Genomic DNA, 26171 nt, shown 5'->3' with positions numbered 1-26171 from the left:
AGTCGACGTAGCTTATATCGACTTACAGCGGTGTCTACACCATGGTATGTCGATGGGAGATGCTCTCCCGTAGACAGTTTCTACCTCTCGGGGTCATGGAGTACTGAAGTCGATGGGAGAGTGCTCTCGCATCGACTTATTGTGTCTTCACCAGACCCACTAAAATCAATGACCACTAACATCCATCGCAGCAGGGCTGATTTAGTCCTTAGTGTAAAGGCTTCTAGAGCATTCTGAATGCATTTTGCTGAATCAGAGTATTGATATAAGAGACATCCAATCTTGGCCCTCATGATTGTGGAGTTGCTAAGTAATACTCTAATACAGAGATGTGACAATTTAACGAGCACTGTATGTGCCCTGGTCAGTGAACAGAAGTTATTGTGTATTGGGATACAAGACTTTCCTGCATGAATGCACTGATCTAGCTTAATTGGAGCCTGTGGGAAGAACAAATAATTGGAGCCTGTGGGAAGAAAATGGTCCTAGAAAAGGACACCCAAGCACACACTTGAAAGACATTGGACAAAGTTATCAGCTTCAATGATCTTACATTCTGTCTCCAACAAGTTGCAAGCCTTATTCTGCCAAGGCTGGGAACTAACAGATCACAGAACTAGAACAGTAAAAGTGACGTGGTCTCGAGGTAGGGGACGGGTGACTAACCAGCAAAGAGAACAGGAGTACTTGTGGCACCTTAAAGACTAACAAATTTATTTTAGCATGAGCTTTCGTGGGCTACAGCTCACTTCTTCGGATGCATAGAATGGAACACACAGACAGGAGATATTTATACATACAGAGAACATGAAAAGGTGGAAGTATGCATACCAACAGGAAGAGTCTAATCAATTGAGATGAGCTATCATCAGCAGGAGGAAAAAAACTTTTTGAAGTGATAATTAAGATGGCCCATAGAAGGTGTGAGGAGAACTTAACATAGGGAAATAGATTCAATTGGTGTAATGACCCAACCATTCCCAGTCTCTGTTTAGGCCACAGTTAATAGTATCTAGTGTGCATATTAATTCGAGTTCAGCAGTTTCTCTTTGGAGTCTGTTTTTGAAGTTTTTTTGTTGCAAAATTGCCACCTTCAAGTCTGTCACTGAGTGGTTAGAGAGGTTGAAGTGTTCTCCCACTGGTTTTTGAATGTTATGATTCCTGATGTCAGATTTGTGTCCATTTATTCTTTTGCGTAGAGACTGTCCGGTTTGGCAGCCAGGTCCCAGGCTGTAATTAGGAAAAACGTTTTTTCTGTCCCAAGAACAATGACTGCTTGAGGCCTGAGAGGCAGAGCACTCAAACACAGTTAGCCCAGTAACTGTGATATGGTGCATGATGATACCTGGCCTATATTCGGTGCTTAACAGCTAAGCAAAAAAGGCTAATTATACTCAACTGAACTCAAGTCTCTTGCTTTTGGGGTTGACATGGAAGCTTTCTTGTACCCGTTGCTTTCTTTTTAAGCGTGACGTGTATTGTAGAAGAATCTGATTTATAGGCGTGTGTGCTGTCACTTTTCCAGTATCTACTGTACTTTGATTGGCTTTCATATCCTCAACTCTATAAAAGTTACTGTTCCTGAGGTCCATTTTACTTCAATCCCTTATTAAAAATTCCCCAACATGTTTCCTTTAGGAATGGTATCTCATAGCTAAATTGACATCACTAAGGCCTTTGCCAGAATGCCCTTGGATATTCAGAGAGGTCTGGAATGCAAAAAAAAGAATATGTCAAACAATGTTGACCGATTGGCAAACATTGTTGTTCTGCTGCCCTGCAATGATCTTATCTGGAACAACTCATACATAGTGGTCTCTCACATTTTCCTCAACTCTTTCCATTTAAGTAATCTTCAAAAATGCAAGACTAGAAACATTTCAGTACTGTAGAATCTTCTTAGCAACCAAAACATCTTCCCCCAGAAAAGTCTAATGCTCCCACTGGGGTTCTGTCTCACTAAACAATTTTTTTTTCTTGGTGTATCGATTCATGAGTATCTTATACAGTAGGATTCAGGTGCGAATTCATCACAGGTGAAATCCTGACTCTAATGAAAGTCAATGGCAAAACTCAGAGCCAGGATTTCATACCATATCCCTGCATGAAACACAAGCAGAGCTTACAACAGAGATTGATAAAACATACCAATGTCCTACAAAAATGTGTACAAATATAAAACAATATTACTAATATTTTGTACTTCTCTAGGGCACATTTTAGCCAATAAGCATTGCTCATGATTATTACATAGAAATAAAACAGAAAATATAATACTATTACATACATCAGAATCTATAGATTCTGTGGTGTATAGCTTTCAAGTGAAGAAGGCAGAGGGAGGAAATAGGGGAAAGTCCTGTTAAAACAGGAGAACAGTCATATCAAATTTTCAATACTACTATCTCACAGTTAAGTTCTGTTCAGCTACAACAATTCACTTTTCATGATCACTATGGTACATTCAAACAGCATTATTCATGCAATGGATCTAAAAGCTTGCTATATATTGGAATTATTTCACCCACCACAGAAGTGAAGATATTACCCATGTGATGACAACAACTAAATCCACCTGCATTTGCCAAGAGGAATTTAGGAAGGTGAAAAGTAATTGCCTGAAAAGAAATATGGTCAGAATACTCCTATTCTTGGTCCCAAGAACAGACATTTTACATAAGAACGGCCATACTGGGTCAGACCAAAAGTCCATCTAGCCCAGTATCCTGTCTTCTGACAGTGGCCAATGCCAGGTGCCCCAGAGGGAATGAACAGAACAGGTAATCACCAAGTGATCCATCCCCTGTTGCCCATTCCCAGCTTCTGGCAAACAGAGGCTTTAATGATCACTAGAAAAACAGAACCTCCAGCAGCATGGTGGCCCAACATCATTATGCTACACACACTGGTTCAGTACTGGTTCAGATGGGAGAGCCCCACCTGAGTTGCCAACACCCTTTCCTGCAGAAACCTAGATTTTCTCTGGAGGTGCTCCATTCCAGCACTGACCACACTCAACATTGCTCTGCTTGTGAGATCTAATGAGGTGGAATAGCTGCAGGCCTTTGCACTAAACATTTAAGATCAAATCATAAACTGCAAACCAATCTAAAGTGACATGAAAGAAGTTACCCACAAATCCTACTCTGATCATTGAACAAGACAGAACCAACAGTGGTTTCTAATATTTACAAGTTTAATGTGGCTAACGTTGTCATGTGCACTTACCTTTGTAAGATGGTAGATAGTTATATCTACTTGTTCAGGGATCTTTTCTCCGAGTGAAAAAACTGTTGGGCAACCATAAAATACCTAAAACCTACAATCCTTATCAAGTATGGCCTCACACACCTCAAAGTGGTGCTAAATAAAGAGTGATATAAACATTTTTAAAATCCTATCAACCAGCATTGGGTTTTTTAAGAATTTGTGTGGTTTTGAAAGGGGAAATTTAGATACAGACTAGTACAAGTAAGATTAATTTTGCCATGAAATGCAACTACCTCTTATGTAATAAAAAGGTGTGTTTGTATAACAAATATTTTCACACAACAGGCAAGTGTTTACTAGTACTCTTTCAGAATACAAGCATGTCACATTCAAACAGGCTCTTAAAATGGACAAAGGAACTCAACCTACCGCTATAATATCCAGTGTGTTGTCACAGACTTTGCGGATCTCAGCATTTTTGTCATGCATCAGGTCTATAAGATATGCTGGAGCCTCTGGGAAGAAATGGTTAAGGATGTAATGCTGGTTTTACCACAGGTTTGGATTCTTCCTACTGGCATGAGGAACTGAGGGGAACTAGCCACAGCATGTGAGAGCTCAGCCTTTTTTTAATGGTTCGTGTGCTAAATGAAGAGATATACATTCACATACAACTTCTAATGAAAAGGAATATATATTTGTTTTATTAAGAATATATTCTCTATTTCGTCGTGGAAAATGCCATTCGGACATCTTTTTACAGTTTACATTTTGTTCAATTTCTCTAATTGCTGTGGCATAGCTTAGTATATTTTCAAACCTTAAAAAGCTATAATATTTAAAGACTTATTTGCAAACTATTTATCCTAGGTAAGAACGTTCAATTGATGCATGCTTGTGATAGAGACTACAGTATTTTTAAAAGTCTGATCTCATGTGGATGAACGAGGTGTTATTCAAATTGCATTTTTTGTGGCTGTGTAGATATAAAAACATCTGAGTTTTTCTTAAAAACAAAAGGCTAAGAGTGGAGGTATTTTAATCAATTAGATTACAAGATGTATATGATTTAAGATCAAGGAAATGAAGGGTGAAGTACTGAATTATAAACTAAGCAGCATCCTAAATGCCACGGTGGGGGTGTAGGTGAAGGAGGTAGAAAAGAGGAGGGAGAAGGAGTGATAAAGACTGGCTGTTGTAATGACAATGGAGCATATCAATAAGCTGACAATGAAATGTTCATGAAGCTGGGCAGAAGTGAGGAGAACAACTGCAGATCAGTACCCATCATGTTTGTTCTGGAACAAACCAGCAGCAGCTTTATTTAGAATTTTCAGCAGAGAAGACAATTAAAAAGTTAATTCTGCCTGCCTGAGTATGTTGCTTTAGCTTTGACTCTTCAAGAGAGAGTGTCAAGGTTTGGATCCAAAAGAACCCAACTATATTTCCTATATATCATCTCTATTTCGATTTTGTACAACACAAATGATTTCCAATAAAAGAAAAAATAATGTTGAGTTGTATAATTGTGGGAGATTTTGATCAGATAGTAAATCAACTAAAATATTTACTTTGGAATGTAAATAAATTCCAGAGAAGACCATTAATTTGTGGTCTAAACCTTAGTAAACAATGTGTGCAAGGAAATGTTTATGCTGGATGTCATAAATACATACACAAAGGCAGCAGGTGTCAAGTTATAACACATGGAGTGAAATCATTTTGTGAGACAGGGAATGTCCTTTATCAGACTTGGATGTACGAGATGGATTTGTACACAGCTCAATGCCTAGGCTAGCTCTGAAAATGTTCTTCTTTCAACTTCCATCATCATTTTTACTTCCTATAAAAATGTTGACAGCTATCCCAAAATACATGGTGCTACAATGTTTCCACAAGATTTCCAACTGAATGGTTCATCATATGAAAAAACAATAACTGTTGATTTACACACACACACACACACACAAAGTCTCAAATTCAAAAAAACGATTCTGTTTTCTCTCAGCATGAGCCAAGAGCGTTCGGGGGGAAAAGTAAAGATAAATATTTGGCAGACTTGGTCTAACGTTACCAAGCATGCAATCGCTTCAATAAATCCCAGGACACCTCAAACTCTCCAGGCTGACTAAGCTAAGGGAATGTAACCTGGGTGAGTTAAGTAAGAGAAATCTGTGCTTAGGGGAAAGCAGCTTTTGGAACAATGAAGTAGAGGATGATACTGGCCTGAGGGAATATTATCAGAGTTTAAGAATTGGTATCCTGCAACTTTCTAGAACAAAAACTGACAGAAAGGGGATTTCCATTTAGCTCTGGAAGGGCCAGAGATATCAGATTTTAAAGCTGTAATATTATTATACCTGGAAAAGATACTGTAGATACTATACTATTTTATATAGCACTTAGTGTGCGCTAGGTGCTTTATAAATATAATACAGAAAAGATCTGTGACCTGAAGACCTGACTCTCAGGTTTTGAATCAGGCCCCAGTTTAAAACAAAACAAGGGAAAACAAAGAGTGAGAGATGATGACAACTGGAGAACAGGAGTCTAATTAAGGTCATGCAAGTTGAAGAAGGTATGTGAAAAGGCAAACGGTAGCCGAGGCAATGGGGCCATTAGCACAGAAAATAGTAGAGCCCGGAATTGAAATCAAAGAGGAGAGATGATGGGAAGGAGCCAGGAGGGCAATACATGACAGCAGCACTGAGGAAAAGAAGGTAAGAGGTGGAGGACACATGCTTCTAAGGGGGAAAAATGGGGATGGGGGAAAAGGGGAAGAAGAGATTGGAAGCAGCAGGCATATGAAAGAAAAACAGTTACTTACCTTTCTGTAACTGTTGTTCTTCAAGATGTGTTGCTCATATCTATTCCAGTTAGGTTTGTACGTGCGCCGCGTGCACGGATGTCGGAACCTTTTTCCCTAGCAGCTACCCGTCGGGCCGACTGGGGAGCCCCCTGGAGTGGCGCCGATATGGCGTTCTATAAAAGACCCTGCCGGCCCGACCCCTCTTCAGTTCCTTCTTGCTGGCTGTGACGGAGCGATTCTGGCGGGACCCAACTGAGAGTGCCAAATCAGGACCAATTGCTCAGATTTATACAACATACCAACATTGTTACAAACTGGACTTTCAAGAGGATACAGTCTCTGCTGTTCTTCCATTGCTTTTTTGACTTGCGGTTGGAGTCTAGCTGTCTCCTGTTGCATCTGTTGAGTTTTCTCCTCAGCAGCCAGCAGCTCCAGACGCCTCTTACGAGCTTTTTCTTCTCTCTTAGCAACTTCTTTCTTTCTCTCATCAGCCTCTTTTTCCATTCGAATTTCTGCCAGTTCTTGCTCATAATCAAACTGCAGGCTGTCTCTCAAGGCTTGCAGTTTCCTTGCTTTTCCTGATGCTTTCTGTCTCATGGTCACTGATCTTTAACCAACCAAACTCTCAATCCCACAGTTAAAATTTGGATAGCGTGGGGTTCTGACCCAAAGCTTAATTGACCTGGTTCTGTGGATCCTGCCGACTACGCCACTGTGACGGAGCGATTCTGGCGGGACCCAACTGAGAGTGCCAAATCAGGACCAATTGCTCAAACAGGGCAGTTACAGCCCTAGGCTGGGGTTTTTCCACCTCTAAGGCAAACCAAACCAACCAGACAAAAGGACTTTGGTCTCACCCCACTGGCTAACCACAAGTCACACAAGCAATTTCCTTAGACACTCCAGTCTCCCAGTATCACCACCAGTGCACTCGTCCTGGGGATAAATGGTTATGAAAACCAACACCCCAATAAAAGAAAAAGGTTCCCTCAATCCCAAAGGACCAAGCCCCAGACCCAGGTCAATATACACATCAGATCTTACCCACAAATCACGCCGTTGCCAATCCTTTAGAATCTAAAATCTAAAGGTTTATTTCCAAAGGGAAAAAGGTAGAGATGAGAGCTAGAATTGGTTAAATGGAATCAACTACATACAGTAATGGCAAAGTTCTTAGTTCAGGCTTGCAGCAGTGATGGAGTAAACTGCAGGTTCAATTTGAGTCTCTGGAATACATCCCCCGCTGGGATGGGTCGGTCAGTCCTTTGAGTAGAGCTTCAGTTTGTAGCAAAGTCCTTCCAGAGGTCAGAAGCAGGATTGAAGACAAGATGGAGATGATGCATCAGCCTTATATAGACTTTTCCAGGTGTAAGAATCCCTTTGTCCTCACGGTGGAAACTTACAGCAAAAATAAAATGGAGTCTGGAGTCACATGGGCCAGTCCCTGCATACTTTGCTGAGTCACAAGGCGTGTCTGCCTTCTCTCCATGGGTCAATTGTGTAGCTGATGGCCCTTTAATGGGCCATCAAGCCAGCTATGCCGGGCTAACATCAGCTTTGTCTGGGACACTTCCCAGAGGCAGAGCATAATACAAAATTACAGACATTACAGAGCCAATACTTATAACTTCAACTACAAAATAATACACAGACATACAGACAGCATAATCATAACCAGCAACCCAGAACCTGGTCTTAGACACCTTATATGACCCCCTTTACTTAGGATTTGGTGCCACTACAGGACCTTGGTTGCAACCCATGTTCTATATGGTCCCCATTTATATCAATAACGTCACACTGGCTACTCCGGCAGAGGGGAAGGAGGGTGGGAATGGAATAGATATGAGCAACACATCTCGAAGAACAACAGTTATAGAAAGGTAAGTAACCGTTTTTTCTTCTTCAAGTGATTGTTCATATCAATTCCAGTTAGGTGACTCCCAAAAGCCTTACCTCGGAGTTGGGGTCAGAGTCAAGGAACCGCAGATTGGAGGATCGCTCTTCCAAAGGCCGCATCATCCCAAGAGTGCTGGACAATGGCATAGTGGGACGTAAAGGTGTGAACCGAGGCCCACATGGCAGCCCTGCAGATTTCCTGGAGAGGAATGTGTGCCAGGAAGGCAGCTGATGATGCCTGAGGTCTCCTAGAGTGAGCTGTAACAGCAGGCAGAGGGACATTTGCCAGGTTATAGCAGGCACGAATGCACCCAGTGATCCATGAAGACGTTTGTTGAGAGGAAACCGGGGCACCTTTCATCCGCTCTGCAATGGTGACAAACAACTGGGTTGGTTTACAAAAGGGCTTCGTTCGGTCTATATAGAAGGCAAGCGCCCTTCTAACGTCAAGAGAGTGGAGACGCTGTTCATGAAGGTCAGCATGCGATTTTGGGTAGAAAACCGGTAGGAAGATATCCTGGCTCACATGGAAGTGGGACACCACTTTTGGTAGGAAGGCCGGGTGTGGTCTTAGTTGAACTTTATCTTTATGAAAGACTGTATACGGCGGCTCACATGTGAGAGCCTGTAGTTCGGACACCTGACATGCGGAAGTGATGGCCACTAAGAAGGCAACCTTCCAGGAGAGGTAGAGAAGTGAGCAGGAGGCCAGCGGCTCAAAAGGAGGGCCCATAAGGCAAGAAAGGACCAAGTTACGGTCCCATGCAGGCACAGGTGGCTTCATTGGAGGATGGATTTTCTCCAGGCCTTTGAGGAAATGCCACACGACTGGGTGTGCAAACACGGAGCGCCCGGCTGCACCTGGGTGAAACGCAGAGATGGCTGCGAGGTGGACCTTAAGGGATTCAAAGGCTAGATGCTGGTCCTTTAGGAACATCAGGTAGTCCAAGATGCATGGAATTGGAGCCTGAAGCGGTGGCACCTGCCGCTGAGCGCACCACCTGGGAAACCTTTTCCACTTGGCTTTGTAGGTAAGCCTAGTTGACGGTTTGCGACTTTCAAGAAGCACCTGCTTTACCGAGTCCAAACAGGCGCATTCAGTCTGGTTTAGCCATGGATCCTCCAGGCCGTGAGGTGGAGCGACTGGAGGTCCGGGAGCAGGAGACGACCGTGGTTCTGACAGATGAAGTTGGCGCTGAGAGGGAGACGCAGGGGAGCCTGGATTTACAAGTCCAGCAGGGTCAGGTACCAACACTGACACGGCCTGGCAGGGGCTACCAGAATGACATCTGCCTTGTCCCGGCAGACCTTGATGAGCTCCTGTGCACCAACGGGAACGGAGGAAAGGCATAAAGCAGCTGACCCGACCACGTGATGTGGAGTCTGCTATTGAGCCCAGACTGTGGCTCCGAAAGGAACAGAAGGCTGGGCACTTCCTGTTGGTCCGCAAAGCAAACAAGTCAACTTGGGGAAAACCCCAGGTGCGGAAAATGGAATGAATGATATCCGGATGTATCAATTATTCGTGAGTGAGAAAATGCCTACTCAGGCTGTCCACCAGAACATTCTGGACACCTGGCAGGTATGAGGCCTGAAGGTTGATGGAGTGGGCTAAGCAGAAGTCCCACAGAAGGAGGGCTTCTTGGCAGAGTGGCAATGACCGGGCTCCACCTTGCTTGTTCAGGTAGAACATGGCTGTGGTGTTGTCCATTAGGACTGCTACGCAGTGGCCCTGCAAGTGGAGGAGAAAGGCTTGGCACGCAAGGCGAATCGCTCTGAGCTCTTTGATGTTGATGTGCAATGACAGCTCGCTCTCATGCCACAAGCCCTACATTGTCAGGTTCCCAAGGTGGGCCCCCCATCCCAGGGCAGATGCGTCTGTGACCAGGATAAGGGTGGGTTGTGGGGGGATGGAACGGGACCCCGGCACCCACCATCCGAGGATCCAGACACCATTGTAGGGAGTCGAGTGTGCACTTCGGGACCGTGAGGACCATTTCTAGACTGTTGCGTCCAGGTCGGTAGGCTGAAGTCAATCACATCTGTAGCGGCCTGAGTCTTAGTCTGGCATGCTGCACCACATAGGTACAGGATGCCTTGCCATGGTGGTGGGAAACTTGGAGAGGCTGGCAACTATGCCTGCTATAGCCAGGTGCCGTGCTTCTGGAAGGAAAGTCCTCGCTTGGTTTGCATCCAGAACTGCACCTATGAACTCTATTTTTTGAGTGGGTGCGAGGACGGACTCGCTGATGTTTACCATGATACCCAAGTGATTGAATGTGTCCACGACTAGATGTACCTTAGACTGAACATGATGGTGAGACCAGCCCCGTATAAGCCGGTTGTCAAGTTACGGGAAGACGTGCACGTGGTGTCGGCGAAGGAAGGCTGGCATGACCACCATGCACTTGGTAAAGATGCGAGGGGCTGCGCACAAGCCAAACGGGAGCGCTGTGAACTGATAGTGCATCTTACTCAACACGAAGCGCAGGAAACATCTGTGAGATGGAGTAATTGAAATGTGAAAGTACGCGTCTTTCATATCGAGGGCGGCATACCAGTCTCCCGGATCCAGTGAGGGAATGATAGTCGCTAAGGAGACCATACGGAACTTCAGGTTGACGATGTACTTGTTGAGCTCCCTGAGGTCCAGAATAGGTCTTAGGCCTCCCTTTGTCTTGGGGACAAGGAAACAGTGGGAATAGAAACCCTTGGCCCTGAGCTCCTGAGGAACTTCCTCCACTGCCCCTTAGGCAAGGAGGTATTGAACCTCCTGGATGAGGAGTTGCTCGTGAGAAGGGTCCCTGAAGAGGGACGGGGAAGGAGGGTGGGAGGGCGGGATGGTATGGAAATGGATAGAATAACCCGTCTGCACCGTGCGGAGAACCCAACGGTCCGATGTGATACGGGACCTTGCATGGTAGAAACGGGATAGAGTGTTCAGAAAAGGATAACTGTCTGGGGTAAGAGCTGGTAGTCTGTCCTCTGGTGCACCTTCAAAATGGGCGCTTAGGGCCGGGGGTGGCTTGCACTGTCCTTGACCTTGCCTGGGGAGGGTCGGGGGCGAGAAGGTTTACATCGAGAGTATCTGCTCCTTTGACGAGAAAAGCCCTGCCTTGGTCTAGGAGGGAAACGACATTGCTGGGTGGTCTGTGGTTTAAAAGGTTTCCTTTGGTTTGCCGGGGTATGCATCTCTAAGGATTTAATAGGTATTCCTCGTGTCCTTTAAGGTATGCAAGCGGGAATCAGTTTGTTCCGCAAACAAGCCCTGGCCATCAAAGGCGGAAGTCCTGGATAGTATGCTGAACTTTGGGCGGGAGGCCTGAAGACTGAAGCCAGGCGTGCCGCCGCATGGCGATACCTGATGCCAGAGTGTGTGCAGCCGCAGCATCGAGGGAACCTCAGAGGGAGGTCCAAGCAACCAATTTGCTCTCCTCAGCAATGGCCTCCAGTTCTGTACGAGCCTCTGCTGGGAGAAGATCTTGAAATTTGAGGACCGCAGACCAAGAGTTAAAATTGTACCTACTGAGGATCGCTAGCTGATTAGCGATCTGCAGTGAGAGGCGCCCAGGCGCTGGCTCCGCAGGTTGGTCCAGCTCTGGAGGCGGGTGGCTGAGGGTTGCTTGGCGGGGGAGGGAGGGAGGCGAGCGCTCAATCCTGATGGTGGCCGGGCAACTGGGGGGGGCGCCCTGGGCCTGCTGATATGCCCAGGGGGCTCAAAATTGCCACTGGGGCTGCCAGTTGGGTGCTAGTGGATCTTGGGTGAGGCTCTCGGGGCCTGACTGGGGAATGTCCGAGAGCCCTGAGGCTCTCTCCAACCTGCCGGAAGGGGACCGAGATTGCGACGGCCAAGGAGGAGCGGTGCAGGAGTGAAGCAAGGGGGGCACGGAGTCCCTTGGAAGGCGTGGGTCACGTGGAGAATCAGTGCCAGGAGACTGATCATGACCGCGACCGGCGCTGCAATGAAGAGCAGCACCAGGCAGTGGAGCAGTGCCGCGACGGCGAGTGGTGCCGCGATGCAGATCGGTGACAGGCCACGGGCTGGTGTCGTGGCGACAGACAGCACGGGGATCGGAGCTCCACACTGCATCGGTCCAAACAGTGCCGCGAGGTCGCTGATCTTGACCTTGAGTGGGACCATGAACCAGTAGTCGATGGCGACCTCGAGCGGGAACGGCTCCGAGGATCGGGACTGCAAGACCAACGCCGCGAGTCTAACCGGTGCCATGAGTCAGACCAGTGCCTGTGACAGTGCTGGGACTCGGAACGGCACCAGGACTCCAAGTGGCGAGGAGATGCTGGCCTGAGGGCTGCCATTCTGAACATCGCCGGTTTACCCTTGGACAGTACTGGGACTCGGGATGGGGCTGGAAGCACTAGAGCTGTCATTTCGATTAGCCCTCTAGCGGCCTCGAAAGTGTCCAGTGTGGAAGGTAATATGATCCCTTCCACTTGCACTATCCCTTCTGCAGGGCTGGAATGGGCAGATCTGGGCCTGGCGGCCTTGTCCTGCTTAGAAGCCTGGTTAGAGTCTTGCTCGGTTGGGGCCAGAACAACTGCTGCGGCCCTAGCAGGGGATCCTTCCAAGGCTTGCTTCTTCCCAGCAACCGGGGAATGGGAGCGGTGCCGAGGCGGGCGTTTTTGGGGCCCAAGAGATCGCTGGTTCCGAGATGACCACGGGATCTTCTGTGGTGCCGAAGACAGTACCGCAGGAGGGGCACTCTGCACCGAAGAGCTCGGGCCCGCGTCTTGAGAGGGCCGCAGAGCAGACTCCATGAGGAGTTGCCTGAGTTGAATCTCCCTCTCCTTTCGTGTCCGGGGCTTGAACGCCTTACAGATTCAACACTTGTCTGCCTGATGCCCCCCCCCCAGACACATGAGACAGGAATGATGGGGGTCGCCCGTAGGCATGGGCTTGTTGCAAGAGTTGGAAGGCTTGAAGCCCTAGGACAGCATGCCCCAGAGCCCCACAGGGCAGCCATTCATGGGACTGCCCTCAACTACTAGACTACTCTAAATACTATAGGAAACACTTAATACTAATAACAATTAACAAAAATCAAGATAAGAGAAGCTAGGGATAAGTGGAGCACTTGATAAGACAAGAGACCACTGTTCCAACAACCGTCACGGGCAGTAAGAAGGAACTGAAGGGGGGTTGGGCCGGCAGGGTCTTGTATAGAACGCCATATTGGCGCCACTCCAGGGGGCTCCCCAGTCGGCCCGATGAGTAGCTGCTAGGGAAAAAGTTTCCGACATCCGTGCATGCAGCGCGCATGCACACCTAACTGGAATAGATATGAGCAATCACTCAAAGAAGAACAAACATTTTTCTTCTCCATCTGAACCCTCTAGAGGTGAAATCATGGTAACTAAGCCACTTGTCTTTACAGATGGAAAGTTACAAGAACAATTCCCAATAAAATATTTCAAATATTTATTAAATAATTTTCCTGTACAGTATGTGGCATATACATAATACAGTGTGGTGTGGCACAATCAAGTTTATCAACACTCATTTGGAATGGCCTATGTAAGACATGCCAAACAAAACCTTTATACTGCACTATGCCATCTTATGGTACTTGTATACCTGTCTTATGTCTATAGTGTTCAGACACTGTTTCAAATTCAATTAATTCTAATTACAATGAAATGGTGGTTTAGAAAACCATAGTAAAGCTTTGACACATGTAACAAATTCTAATTATAGTAAGTTAAGTACTGTAATTCTAAACGTCTAGCCTTTATAAGAGGATACGGGTCTCCTTGATGATGACGTCTCTGGTGGCTTGGTGGAAGACCATCTGGTAAAAGACATAGATGATTTGGCAGACAAACTCATCATCTTCCTGCTGAGCTGCAAAAAGAAAAAAGTATTTCCTCAAGTCTCCAAGACAGAGCACTTTGCTATTGTACATTAATGTCTCAAGAGTTGTGTTGGGCTCTCAGGAGAGCTAAGGACTCTGGAATGCATTTTTCTGGTGGCTTATATCTACCAGACCATCACTGCCAGTGTGCACAAAACTTTTAGGGCCTGATCCAACTTCCATCAGAGTCAATAGAAAGATTCCCATTGACTTCAGCGAGAATTAGATTAGGATGCGAGAAGCACAGAAAAAGTAAGTTCACTAGACCATGATCATTGCCATTTTGCTATTAATGGAATGACATCAATGTGCTTTTTATTGGAGACTACCTACTGCTATCCTGCAGGCTAAAAAAAATGAATGGTACCACCTGGGTCAGTTAGAAACTACAGATGAAAATCAGGCCTGGAACAAGTTCAGTAATATACCATTTAGAAGTTCAATGAGTGCTGGAATAATTCCAGATTTGGCCAGCATAGCAGCACAGGAGTCATCCATAGATACAGTTCCAATCATGATCACCACTTCCAAGACAAGGTCATCTTCTGCAGAACCTGGACAACAAAACAGCAGAGAGCTGGGTATTTAAGAAAACACTCTGCTGAATCCTTGAATGTTCTTATTCTTACTTATAGACAGTTCTAATTTTCTAACAAGCTAACATTTTGCTAATTAATACACCCAAAAGATACTAAAGCAGCAAAACCCAATACTGCAATAGGACTAGAATATGATAGCAAAAGATACTACAACTGGAAAACAGAATATCATGGAAGACTAAACCACTGTTAGCACAGACCTGGTTTTAGTTTATCCTTGAGGTATGGAACCAGTTTGTACTCTTTCAGCACAAGCTCCCAGTCTAGGTCAGGTAAGGTCAGATTAGCCAGTGTTCCCAGGCATTCTATCACAAATTCTTCCTCTTCATCATTAGAGATTTGGGCTGCTAAATCACCAACATAATCCTAAAAAAATATATAGGCGGGTAATTAGTAATGAATAACGTGGGATTTTAAAAGGTTCCTAACTCAGTCAAAGCAAAACTGATTTTCAACAGAGCATTCAAAAGTCACATCTCCTGAGTGAGGACTATTTTCAAGCCAAAATTTAATTCAACACCTTAGTTGCAGACTAGTTTTTAAAAAATGACAATTTCCCCACTTCTAATTCTCTGAATCTTTTTGTTCAAACTTTCCAAGAACATTTACTGTAGGTAGAGAAAAAACACCCATGCATGGAAAATTTCAGCCCCCAAAAGGTAAAAGTATTAGAAAGCTACCACAAACTAAAAAAAGGAGGTTAGAATAGAAAATGTTATGGAACCTTAACCACATAAGTGGTTTCTGCTCCCAAAAAGCCCCCTGAAATGTATTTGAAGTTATCTTATGTGGTTTACATCTATAGATTTTACTAACTAGTAGTGCACAACAGTTAAAAGATTTGATTTCACACAGTACCAACTTTATTAAGAGATTTAAAATTCGAATTTTAACTCATTATTTAACCCAATTTTTCTTTATTCTAAAATACAAATTCTTTTCCATATTTCATTTCAGTGAGTATGTGTAATTAATGCTCATGAGATTGCTGGACAGGCAGCACAGCCCTAGAGAATTAAGTCGCTCAAGAGTTATTAAGTAGCAAGAGATTCTTCACATTGCTCCTGAACCTTGATTTGAAGGAACCAGCCGCAACAGGGAAAGGATACTTCATTCTGTCCTACATTTCTCTGTTGAGAACAAGGTTTAAGATTAGTGCTAACTGTGGCAATGGTTTTTGAGATGCGTATACTTGCATGTTTTTGTACCAGTGACCTAGACATAAAAAGGTTCTACATTGTAACCAACCACCAATTCCTTGAGGCATCCAGAACCCCTTTAAAATACCACCTGAACCAGCTTTATAAAAACACGGAAATGCTAATGAAACTCAAGGGTATAAAACAGTTTGTTTGTAAAGATAAAAGCCAACCCATCTTTCAGGATGCAGCAGCAGTCTAAAGCCAAAATCCCTTCCAATGCAAGCAAAGGGACAGAGGGTACTGTGAACGTATAGCAAGTGCTTACAATAAACAGGTTTTTAGTTGGCTCATCATGTTGTGAAATGTTCCTGATCATCTTCATCAACAATGGATCCTTGAACTTCAGAGCTCTCTTCATTAACAGCTTCAATCCGTTTCCTGAAAAGAAAATGGTACGTGGCAAATCTCCCAGATCATATTAAAGCTAGAATCAATTATTTTATTTAAAAAAAAAAAAAGAATTTTTTTCTTATTAACAAGGATTAAAGGACAAAGGGAAATAATCCAGACAAAGCAGAAACTATTTTGTTCTTTCAGGCCATAATTAGAGGGACAAATTTCACCTGAATTTCACCAAGATGAAATATAAAACAAATATATAATAGCCAATATCTCAATATTGAATATTAGGACTCATACCATAACAGAAAACTGAATTAAATAGTTAAGTTATTAATTATAATGCTAATAGAAGCAACCCACCTGCTAAGCCTCTGCTTCTACCACTATTATGACTACCCCAATTCTATGTAGCCATCCCAAACTCGTGCTCTTAATTTTCATGTCAAATTCTCAAACAATGCCTGTCCATTTTAATATTGGTAGTTTGAGGAGATATGAGTCTGGATAGGTTTCTTGCAAAGGTATTTTAAATAGAGGTACTCATATATGACAGCCACTTTGCCCAGGGGAGCTGGCAAAGGCTATAAACCAAAGCACTGTTAGTACATGTCTAGGGAGCAAACAAGCCCTTACCATACTTTGGACATTACAGGAATAACAGTACTTTCACCAGACTCAACCATTTGATATTGTGGGCCAAATCACTGTCTTACTGATGTTATTCTTCGGGACAACCTTGCCTGTCTGATAATAATTACTTTTTTTATTTTTATATGGACTATTTTTCTGTGACAAAGCACCAACAAAGGAAGCAGCCCTCAATATATAAATAGCCCTACTGAGAATATAGCAAAGGGTTAGGTCTGATTCGCTGAGCAAATCAGCAGTGAAAGATGATTATGTAGCAGCAGAAATCTTGTTTTCATAAAAAACATCCCCAGTCAGAAAATGTGATGCATACATAAAGTTGTGTCTAAGTTAGTGAAAAACTAAGTTTTCCATAGCTATAACTCTGAAAGGAAATGTTATAAAAATGGCATTATTGTACTGCTTGGTTATCTTTTACTGATTCCAGACCAAACAGGCTTAGTTTGCAAATAAAAAAAAAATGTTGTTCTCTAACTGTGAGCCCTGCCAATTTGGTTTGGGTTCTGAGTGTCAAAACTGGGTTCTTTCCTTCTCATGTGTACTCATCACTAAAAAATATCCTGCAAACTAAATTATTCCCTCAGTGACACTTGTGCAAGTCCACGGTCTTCTCTGTGTGGTTTGCACATGTATAACTGATTGGAATTTAGTAAAAATAGAGTTGTTGATGCACAAAAAGGAATAGAATCCAGCTCACTCTATTTTAGAGGACTAAAAAGCAAGTAAAAATTATTTGTTCAACTACACTTGACAGAGCTTGATGCAGAAATCACTGGGTAAATTCTATGGCCCATGCTATGCAGGGGACCAGAATAAATAATTGTTCCTTCTGACCTTAAAATCTATGAAGCAGTTGCCACTGAAGTTAGTAACTAGGATTCTGAATACATACAGGGAGCGAAATGGTTGATTGAGAATGTTCCAGTTTTACCGTGTCATTTCAGAGAAGAACTGCACTTTAAAGTTGTGAATCAGCACAGGGAGTTCAGGAAAAGAGAGAGCAGCTTTGGAGCAATCACATGAAAAGTGAGCCTGTTCATACTACACAGCTTGTAAACACCAGCTTTGAGGGACATAATCTTAAAAAAGATCAAATTGTATCTTTCCATTAAAAAAAAATAAAATAAAAGAGGCCCTGTGTTACTTATTCATGTCGGGAAACAGAACCCCAGTTGCCTGTAGGAAGATTTTGGGGTGAATTCCATAAAGGGTTACATTCATCCCACATAGTGAGGGTCAGGATAAGCATAAAGTTTTCAATATGCTAGTCATCAGTGATTTCATGGAACTGTTCACCATAGAATTGGAGATACTATGACTCAACAGGGGGATGAGTGACATTAGGAGTTGACCCAACTGTGCACATACACAAATGTTTATTACATATGTGGTCTGAATGTTTTTCTGCAGTCATTAGTTGTATTACTATTACATTTGCCAACAGGGTGCTAGGCACTGACCCAAAGATATGCTATGAAGCTTCAGCACACTTACCTTCACAGATAAGCTGCACATTTCTCTTGTTAGCAGCAAGGTTAATGCAGAAGGAAATGAGCTCCAGGTCAATACGTTCATCAGGGCACTCAAAGAGCATCTTCATTAACTACCAACACACACATGAGTCATTAAACTTTCCAAAGCATGAGAAAAAACCAGAGCAATATTCTCAAGCCAACTATGCTAATCTGAATACTTTTCATATTCAGGATCTCTACATTTGCTGCCAACTTGTAAGGGTGATTAATTTGGAAGGACTAGGGTTTGATTATTTGTGGACAGCCAGAGTTACTAACAGTTAAGAATTGCAATCACTTGCCACTTTTTCTAAAATAAACTGAGTTTGATAAATAAAATCCAGTGATAGGGAGATAATGTGTTGATTGTGAATGGTTAAATTCCTGTGAACAGGTTAAAATCTTGTGTACTAAATTATTCATCCCATGAAAACCAGAATACTTCTGTTTGCTTAATGGAATAAAGCACTACAAATGGTTGTTTTACTGTATAATAATTCTACTCTTGCTATTTTGAGCTGGCTAAGCCTACTCCGCTGCCTATATCTAAACTTACTTTGATCTATCTGCTACAATGTGTCCCCTTCCCATCATCTGTCTAAGCAAACCCACTATCCACTGCACTCATTGCAACTGCCATATACTGCAGTACTGAGCCAGAGTCTACTTTACTACTGCCCCACTCCTTCAGTAGAGGAAAAAGGACACCTGGAGTAAAACACACATCTCCCACAGTCTGCTCTAACTGCTGTGGTGCATGTTAGGGACTTCGCTGATGATGCTATAAAGAACCAACAGCTAGCTAGAACCATATAATTTGTTCCTATATATTCCCTGGTCTGTCGCAGCTTACATATCAACCCCCAATTTTGTCCATTTTAAGTCTGCCTTAATTTTTTACAAACACCAAAACCAATATATAAATAGCGTCCAAACATCAGTCTATTTCTCAGTCTTCACTTTTCACACCACGCTGTAGATTTGGTTCAGTTATTGACTCACAAGGTAGACCATCCCTACTGCAGCACCAACCCCAATTCTGTAGTGCATCAGTCTCCCATGTAAGCACTCACAAAGCCAGACTACTTAGCTTGCAAAACCTATCAGAATCACAATGCAAGGTAGCATGGGTACAAGGCTGGGTAAAACAAATGCACTTGAAAAGAGGACAGATACAAGGGCAGTAGAGATAATGAGTAGATCTCAGTTTTCAGCAGGGGTAGGGGCATGGAGAAAGAACTGAACTGTTAACAGTCAAGTAACAGTCAAAGTAGTTGCATTCTTGCCCCCTAGTGGTAACACCTTGGAATGATTAGAATATCAGGGCTGGAAGGGACCTCAGGAGATCATCTAGTCCAACCCCCTGCTCAAAGCAGGACCCATCCCCAGACAAATTTTTACCCCAGTTCCCTAAATGGCCCCCCTCAAGGATTGAACTCACAACCCTGGGTTTAGCAAGCCAATGCTTAAACCACTGAGCTATCAGAGTGGGTATCTACCAAAAATATATATTCAGAGAAAGGACAATTAGGAAGCATCAGTACTGCAGGTAAATCCTCCAGAGATAATCTGTTGGAGGACGTTAGCTGGCAATAGATAAATACACTATCAAGTTGTCATTCCAAAGAGACTGCCAAATTAATAAACACACATTTAGGTCACAATAATGATTAATGTGCGCTCATTGTAAGAGCTGTCGATTAATTACAGTTAACTCATGCGATTAACAAAAAATTAATTGTGATTAATCGCACTGTTAAACAATAGAATACCAATTGAAATTTATCAGTAGAGGAAAATCTTCTATGTGGATGTCTTTCTACATTTTCAAATATATGGATTTCAATTATAACACAAAATATATATATCTTTTAGGGCTTTCACAAGGAGATGTAAAAGCCATTGCTGATTTCCTCCTTTTCTTAAGTAAAGGTTAATCAGCCCTGATACTCACATATTACAAACATGAATTAACCAACAAAGTCCTATAGAAAGTTCAGCAAGTAGGGGATGCAACCTTTCAGAAATTACCCTCTAGAACTCTCATTTTAAAAATCCCTTCAAATTATTTATATATATTTTAAAACTGAAACATATTCTATGATCACTGAATGCAAAAATCTATGGAAATTAAATGTTGAACGTAGTGGGGTCAAATTGTCATTACTGAGCTACTTCTCTGAAAAATAAATAAATATACTCCAATTTCAATCAAACCAGTTCAAATTTTAAAATAATAGTTTTGTATGAACTCCATGTTTCCCATTATGTCTTCATTTAATTTGATTGCTCCTCGTGCCACTTCAAAAGGGAGCGTAATTGCTGCCAAATAGGAAATATTAAAATTAAATTTGTTCTGCTTTTACCATGTCCATTGTCATCTTTTACTGATTTAACAGGAAGGCAGTAAAAAGGCTGCAGCATGTGCAACGAAGAGGCAGTAGTGTTCAATCAGACAAGTCCCATATTGAGTATCAGATACCACAGACCCAGGACTGAAATCACTGTGTCTAGACTCTCTGGCACCTGACTTCACTTATTTACCAGTGACCAGAGGCCAACCCCCACAGCTCTCTGTTCACATACACCTCTGTCCAACCCCCTCCTCAACCCCAATTCAAACATCTTTGAATGATTATGCCAGAACTGCATGCCTCAGGAATCTCTTCTGACCGGTTACTCCCTAACTCTGCTGTTTGAAGTGATGCTCTGGTTTCTGAACTTCAGCAGATAATGGTGGACAGGAGCAAAGGGCGCTGTCAAGAGAGGACGTTTACCAGCATTAAACTAAAAAGAAGCTTATAGATCAAAGAGGAGCGAAGCAGGACAACTGTGGTGGAAAACATGTGGGGAGTTGAGGAGATCCTTGTACACCGCTCAGTGGTAAAATATTAAATATCACCATAACATCACTGCCTAATCATGCTCTTTGATTGGCCAGGCTATTACCAATATATGGTTTTATAAGTATCTGGATGGCATTTGCACCTATTTAAACAAAACACTCATTGCTAAGGTCTAAACAAGAATGAACTGTTAATACTCACTTTTAAGTGGTACTAGAATAATGCCCATTAACTCCTGAAATCCACAAGGATGCTTACCTGGGAGAATTCAGCCCCTTTCAGATAATTTAAAATGTTCAAAGGAAAGACATAGGCAAGCAGACCCAATGGACCTGCAGACTGCAAATATGACAGAACCAAGTTCCAACCCTTTGTGCAGATAGGATACACTGGCAGTTCTGCAGAGGTAACACTCACCATGCAATGGGGCAAGATCGGGTTGTTGTGCCTTATTTTGGTCACATTCACTAGCCTCTCCTATCCTGTCCCAATGGGTCAGTAGAGGAAAACCTTCTATGAAGGAGAATTCAACTAACTCATCAGCTAGCTTGTGCTGCAATCTAGAGCTTGACTGGGTGAAAGGGAGCGGATTTTTCAGCGAATGGGGGACTGACTACATGGGAAGGACAAGTGTATTCCACCACCTGAGATGTGCACCAATAGCCCACCCATACACATCCCGATGTGTCCTATTGCTAATGGAGTATGGTTGGCTCCTTCATTTTACATTAAAACAGAGTTAAAAACAATCTGGGGGAGTGGTAGAGTGACCAGATGTCCTGATTTTATAGGGACAATTCTGATATGTGGGGCTTTTTCATATACAGGTACCTATTACCCCTCAGCCCCATCCCAATTTTTCACACTTTCTATCTATTCACCCTGGGGAGGGGGAGGGGCATTTTGAGGGGCAAAGAAGGGAGGGGATCACTTTAAAATGTTCATTTCTCCCCTCCTGTCCCAACCTCTCTCCCTTACAATTAGCTCTTCACACCAGCTGCAGGTGTACAGATGTTCGTCACAAAGGACCAACTGGCAAATCACAGCGTGGCTTTGGATGAACAGGGTCTTCATTTATAGAATTAATATAATTCATTATAGGATTTAATGAGCACAGTAACTGTTCATCATGGTCACAGATAGCCTTAAAGTTTTGCTAGGCTTTATGAGCCGGATATAAAGAACAATTAAATTAATGGGAGTCTATTTACTACAACGGGCTTTGGAACAAGAGTTACAGGAACAACTTTGAGCAGCCAATGCCTATCAGAACAAGCATGTTAGTTAAATGTTATTGAAATTTCCATGGTTCTTTATATTTGGAACTAGGGGCTTTTAAACCATGCCCATATTTCCCAAAATCACACAATAACTGAGCCCTAAAGTGCAAAACAAAGCCTCAATTCAAAAGTAGTGGGTTCTCTGTATCATTTGGGCTTCTTAGCATACAACTTCATCCTGTGGCAAACAATCTACAGGATGTTTACAAGAGTATTTTGCAACATACACTTGCTATTCCCATCAGATCCTCCTTCCTCCCCCATGACTTGGAAGAACATTACAACTTTTACCATGACAAGAAATGTTCTGAAAACTTTCCATGGCAACCTCCCATAATGGATACGCTTGATGTTAAAAAGATGTTTGGCAGGAAAGAGAACAGAGTGGTGCAATTCTAAAAAAAGCAATCAGAGAGCTTTTTACACTTATGAGATGGAGACTCTATCCTCAACTCTAACCTTAAATCAATACCCTGAGAAACTGACTCATATAGTTGTTTAAAAGAGCCAGATCTTTTTTTTTTTTAAATGAAATTTTGTTTATTTAGTCTCGACAGACAGTGAGAGGCACCAAACAATCCTTAATCTAGAAGGTAGGTAAAAGGTATTTCTTTCCCAACTACAGTTTTCATGTGTCCTTTATTTAGTGGGACTGTAGTCAGAGCAGAGATAGTCCATACAGTGATGTAACATTTGCTTGGCTGGTTTCCAGCTCATACTCTGTAACACTGCAGACAATGACGTTCTGGTACTTAACGTGGGATTGGAAAGGAGTATCTTTTGAAACCGCAAAAAGCAAAGCTCTTCAGGACATATACAGTAATTATATAGGGAACCAATTGTCATCTCCCTTTAACATGGCTAATCTTCTAGAGGTATTTTCTGGTTGCTTATACCCTTGGCAATAAGCTGATGTGCCTTATTTGCCAGCAGCACTGACAGACAAACTGTCACCTATTCCTTCTTAGAAGGTCTACTTAAAGGTAGCCTGAATGGCTAAGTTGCCTTATTAATAGAGGCTCACAGTTATTTGACGGGGAAGAAACATGGTTGTTCCCATTATCACCTGAAGGTGTCACTGTGACCTCTGCTACCAGGAAGGAGAAAAATAGCATGTTAGTGGTAGAATGTGTCTAGAAGGAAAACACATACCTGTGGTATACAGTCTGTGTACGCAAACATCGATTTAAAGCGGTCGTCCATGCTTATGTGATACAGAACACACATTGCTACCTGTCTGTAGCTTTCATTTGCTAGGGAGAATAAAAAACACAACATGAATTTGTGTGTTAACTAAAATCCCCAACACTGTAGTTACTGTGCATTCCTATTTCTCCACTAGAGTCTAATTCTTTAATTAAGATTACTATAACAACACTTTTTAAATTCTCTCTTGCTTTAACAAGATTATTTTTTATTAAAATGTGTGACACACATTAGTATTAGCGAAAGATGCTGGACTGACAGCCCCTGAGGACTAGTCTTTAATTTATCCACCGATCATACACAGCATAGGCAATGGCAGTGCCAACTTCCTGCACAATGTTATCGGGGAATGTACGTTCATTCCTGCTATGCAAGGATCCACCTTCTATGAAAGGGGAGTTCAGTCTCAATGGCCCATCCAAACCTTCTCTCTGACAAGAATATCAGAAAAGGAACAAATTAAGGCCAACTAGGCTGTTGATGTGGATGCCAAGCTCTGAGAACTAAATTTTTCCACATACATAACACTATAAGAGAGTTTTCTATCAGCGCTGGAAATAAAAGAATGTAACAGATGAACAACTGCAGTAAAACTGATTATATAAAGGTAAGATACCCTGGTGTTCCAGTGTCATTTAAGCATTTGTGAGGTGCAGGAAGACAACTGAACACAGGTTAGATAAACAACACAAAAGCTGCATAGAACATTTTAAAGAAAAGAAAATTGAGTGTTTTTGGATTGACAGGTGTGACATTTTGGAGATCACCCAGACCAAGAGGGTTTCTGTCACCGCCCGCCTTGTAGCTTTAACTGCCTTAATGCTGTGCTGCTATAGCTCAGAGCTCTGACACCAGTAGCCAGCCAGCCTACAAGCATAAAGGTTTCACCTTGCAGGGTCACCTCAACCTCCCCTTTAGTTCCCGAGTCTCCCCAAGTTCTGAACTACCAGACACTTGGACAGTTCCCATCTGATTCATCACCTGAAGAGGTGAAACCAGCTCCCGGTCATCAGTTCACTTTGGGGGACACACTCCAGATGGTTTGCACACCAGTGATAGCCTTCACTTCAAACCCCTTCCCTTTTAACAAGGTTTGCAGGGTTTTTTCCCCTTTCTTCAAGACTATATTAACTCATGGTTACGAAGTGCAAGGGAAATTCCTTAGGAGCTCAAGACAAGGATTTTATTTTCAGTTTCAACAACTTTCCATGTTGCAGTCCATGACTGTTGTTCCCTGGGTTGTAGGCCGCTTGGTGCTTGGAGTTAGTTTTGTATAAACAACTACCCCGGGAGGTGCCCCTCCCTGCCTGATTGCTTCCCCACACTGCTGTGAGATGATGCGGTTGGTGCACCCGTGTTGCAATTACAATGTTGTACACACATATATTCATAACCATAACCTGTATACAGCTCTCCTAGTGACCATCAAGTTCAGAACATTACAAGCTTTCCTAAAAGACTTTACTTGACATTTTTATACACAAACAACATTGTATACAATCCATTGATTCAGCTGCTTATTCTTTGGGGTTCAGACCCCCCTTTCTTCCCTTGGACTGTCTGGACCCTGATTGTCACAATGGGATATATACTTTATTAAGTGTAGTATTGGTGATAGGTGGGATTAGTGAATTTATCTGAAAACTCCTATGGATTGAATCAGTATATATAGCCGCCACCATTATGAAGTCAACATTTGCCTGCAATTACCACACAAGGTTATTTGAAATGCCACAATTCCCCCTATATTTAGAACAGGAAATAGAAGTAGTACCTATGCGATAGCTTGGCAACATGTTGATGCTTTAAGACAACCATCATAGTTAAACTCCTCCCACTCTGTCATTATGAGGGACCTAGGTCTCCTTTATAAGATCAGAATATTGTGCCTCCGCTTAATGATTTGTCCTAAAGCAGCACATACATTTGCCATTACTTTTAAGATTAATTTATAAAAACATGAAACCCTGTCAGTGGTTGCTTTAAGAAACTCACCATTTGCCAAGAGATGCTGTGTTCTTTCCTCTGCTAAGCATAAAGGGAAATTGATCCCTCAGATAGCACTGGGAGATAATTTAGCAACAGCTGTCTTACCTTGCAACCTCTGGCCCACTTTAGAAACAGTACTTTTCTATAGTAACTGGGGAAAGAATCATGCCCAGCTTTGGAAATAATTCTGACTAATGTTAAGATAACACAATGAATATGTTGCAGTTGCGAAGATGTAACCTATGTCATTTTTAAGCAAACATGGCAATTTCTTTTTGCCCATTTTTTATTTTTCTCTAGTAGAGACAATACATACCTCACCAACCCGTTTCCATGGAGTGAAATTATAAAGCCAACTACAATATGAAAGTTGCAGGGCCATACAGCTATAGATACAGCTAGAGGCTTTAAAAAGAGTGAGTCATGCCATCAAGACTCAGCTTAGGAATCGGATGTTTGACTTGTGTCTTGCTGGCCAACACAGGAACCTCCAAGAGAAGCAGAGGAGGATGGATCCTCTAAACAATAGTAACAAAATAACAAACTAGACTAAAATTGGACCAGATTCTCAGCTGATGTAAACAGGCATTGCTCCAAAGTCAGTCAGTCAATGGGACCTATACTGGTTACACCAGCTGAGGATCTGGCACAATTATGTTTAACAAACATGACAAAGCTTTTCATTCTCGTAAAAAACCTTTACATCTAGTAATGAAAATTATTAGCCAGAACAAACAGCCAGTTAAATCTTTCCTTT

The 26171-nt window shown here is 42.7% G+C and overlaps 1 protein-coding gene across 3 annotated transcripts in view; it reads right to left on the bottom strand.

Moving 5' to 3' along the window:
- Positions 1-26171, bottom strand: part of KIFAP3 (kinesin associated protein 3) — a 145586-nt gene that overhangs the window by 76606 nt on the left and 42809 nt on the right. For all 3 annotated transcript variants that reach the window (XM_039484253.1, XM_039484252.1, XM_039484254.1), the window contains exons 11-17: positions 23372-23472; positions 18074-18182; positions 15855-15967; positions 14588-14753; positions 14217-14342; positions 13680-13778; positions 3640-3725 (exon numbers count right to left, since the gene is read on the bottom strand). In XM_039484253.1, coding sequence (XP_039340187.1) covers positions 3640-3725; positions 13680-13778; positions 14217-14342; positions 14588-14753; positions 15855-15967; positions 18074-18182; positions 23372-23472 — 800 coding nt within the window. The remainder of the gene's footprint in view (positions 1-3639; positions 3726-13679; positions 13779-14216; positions 14343-14587; positions 14754-15854; positions 15968-18073; positions 18183-23371; positions 23473-26171) is intronic.

Source organism: Mauremys reevesii, linkage group 8 (assembly GCF_016161935.1).
Source record: "Mauremys reevesii isolate NIE-2019 linkage group 8, ASM1616193v1, whole genome shotgun sequence".
NCBI lineage: Eukaryota > Metazoa > Chordata > Testudines > Geoemydidae > Mauremys > Mauremys reevesii.
Note: the sequence above shows the minus strand (reverse complement) of the source record. Positions and strands in the feature narration are given on the sequence as shown.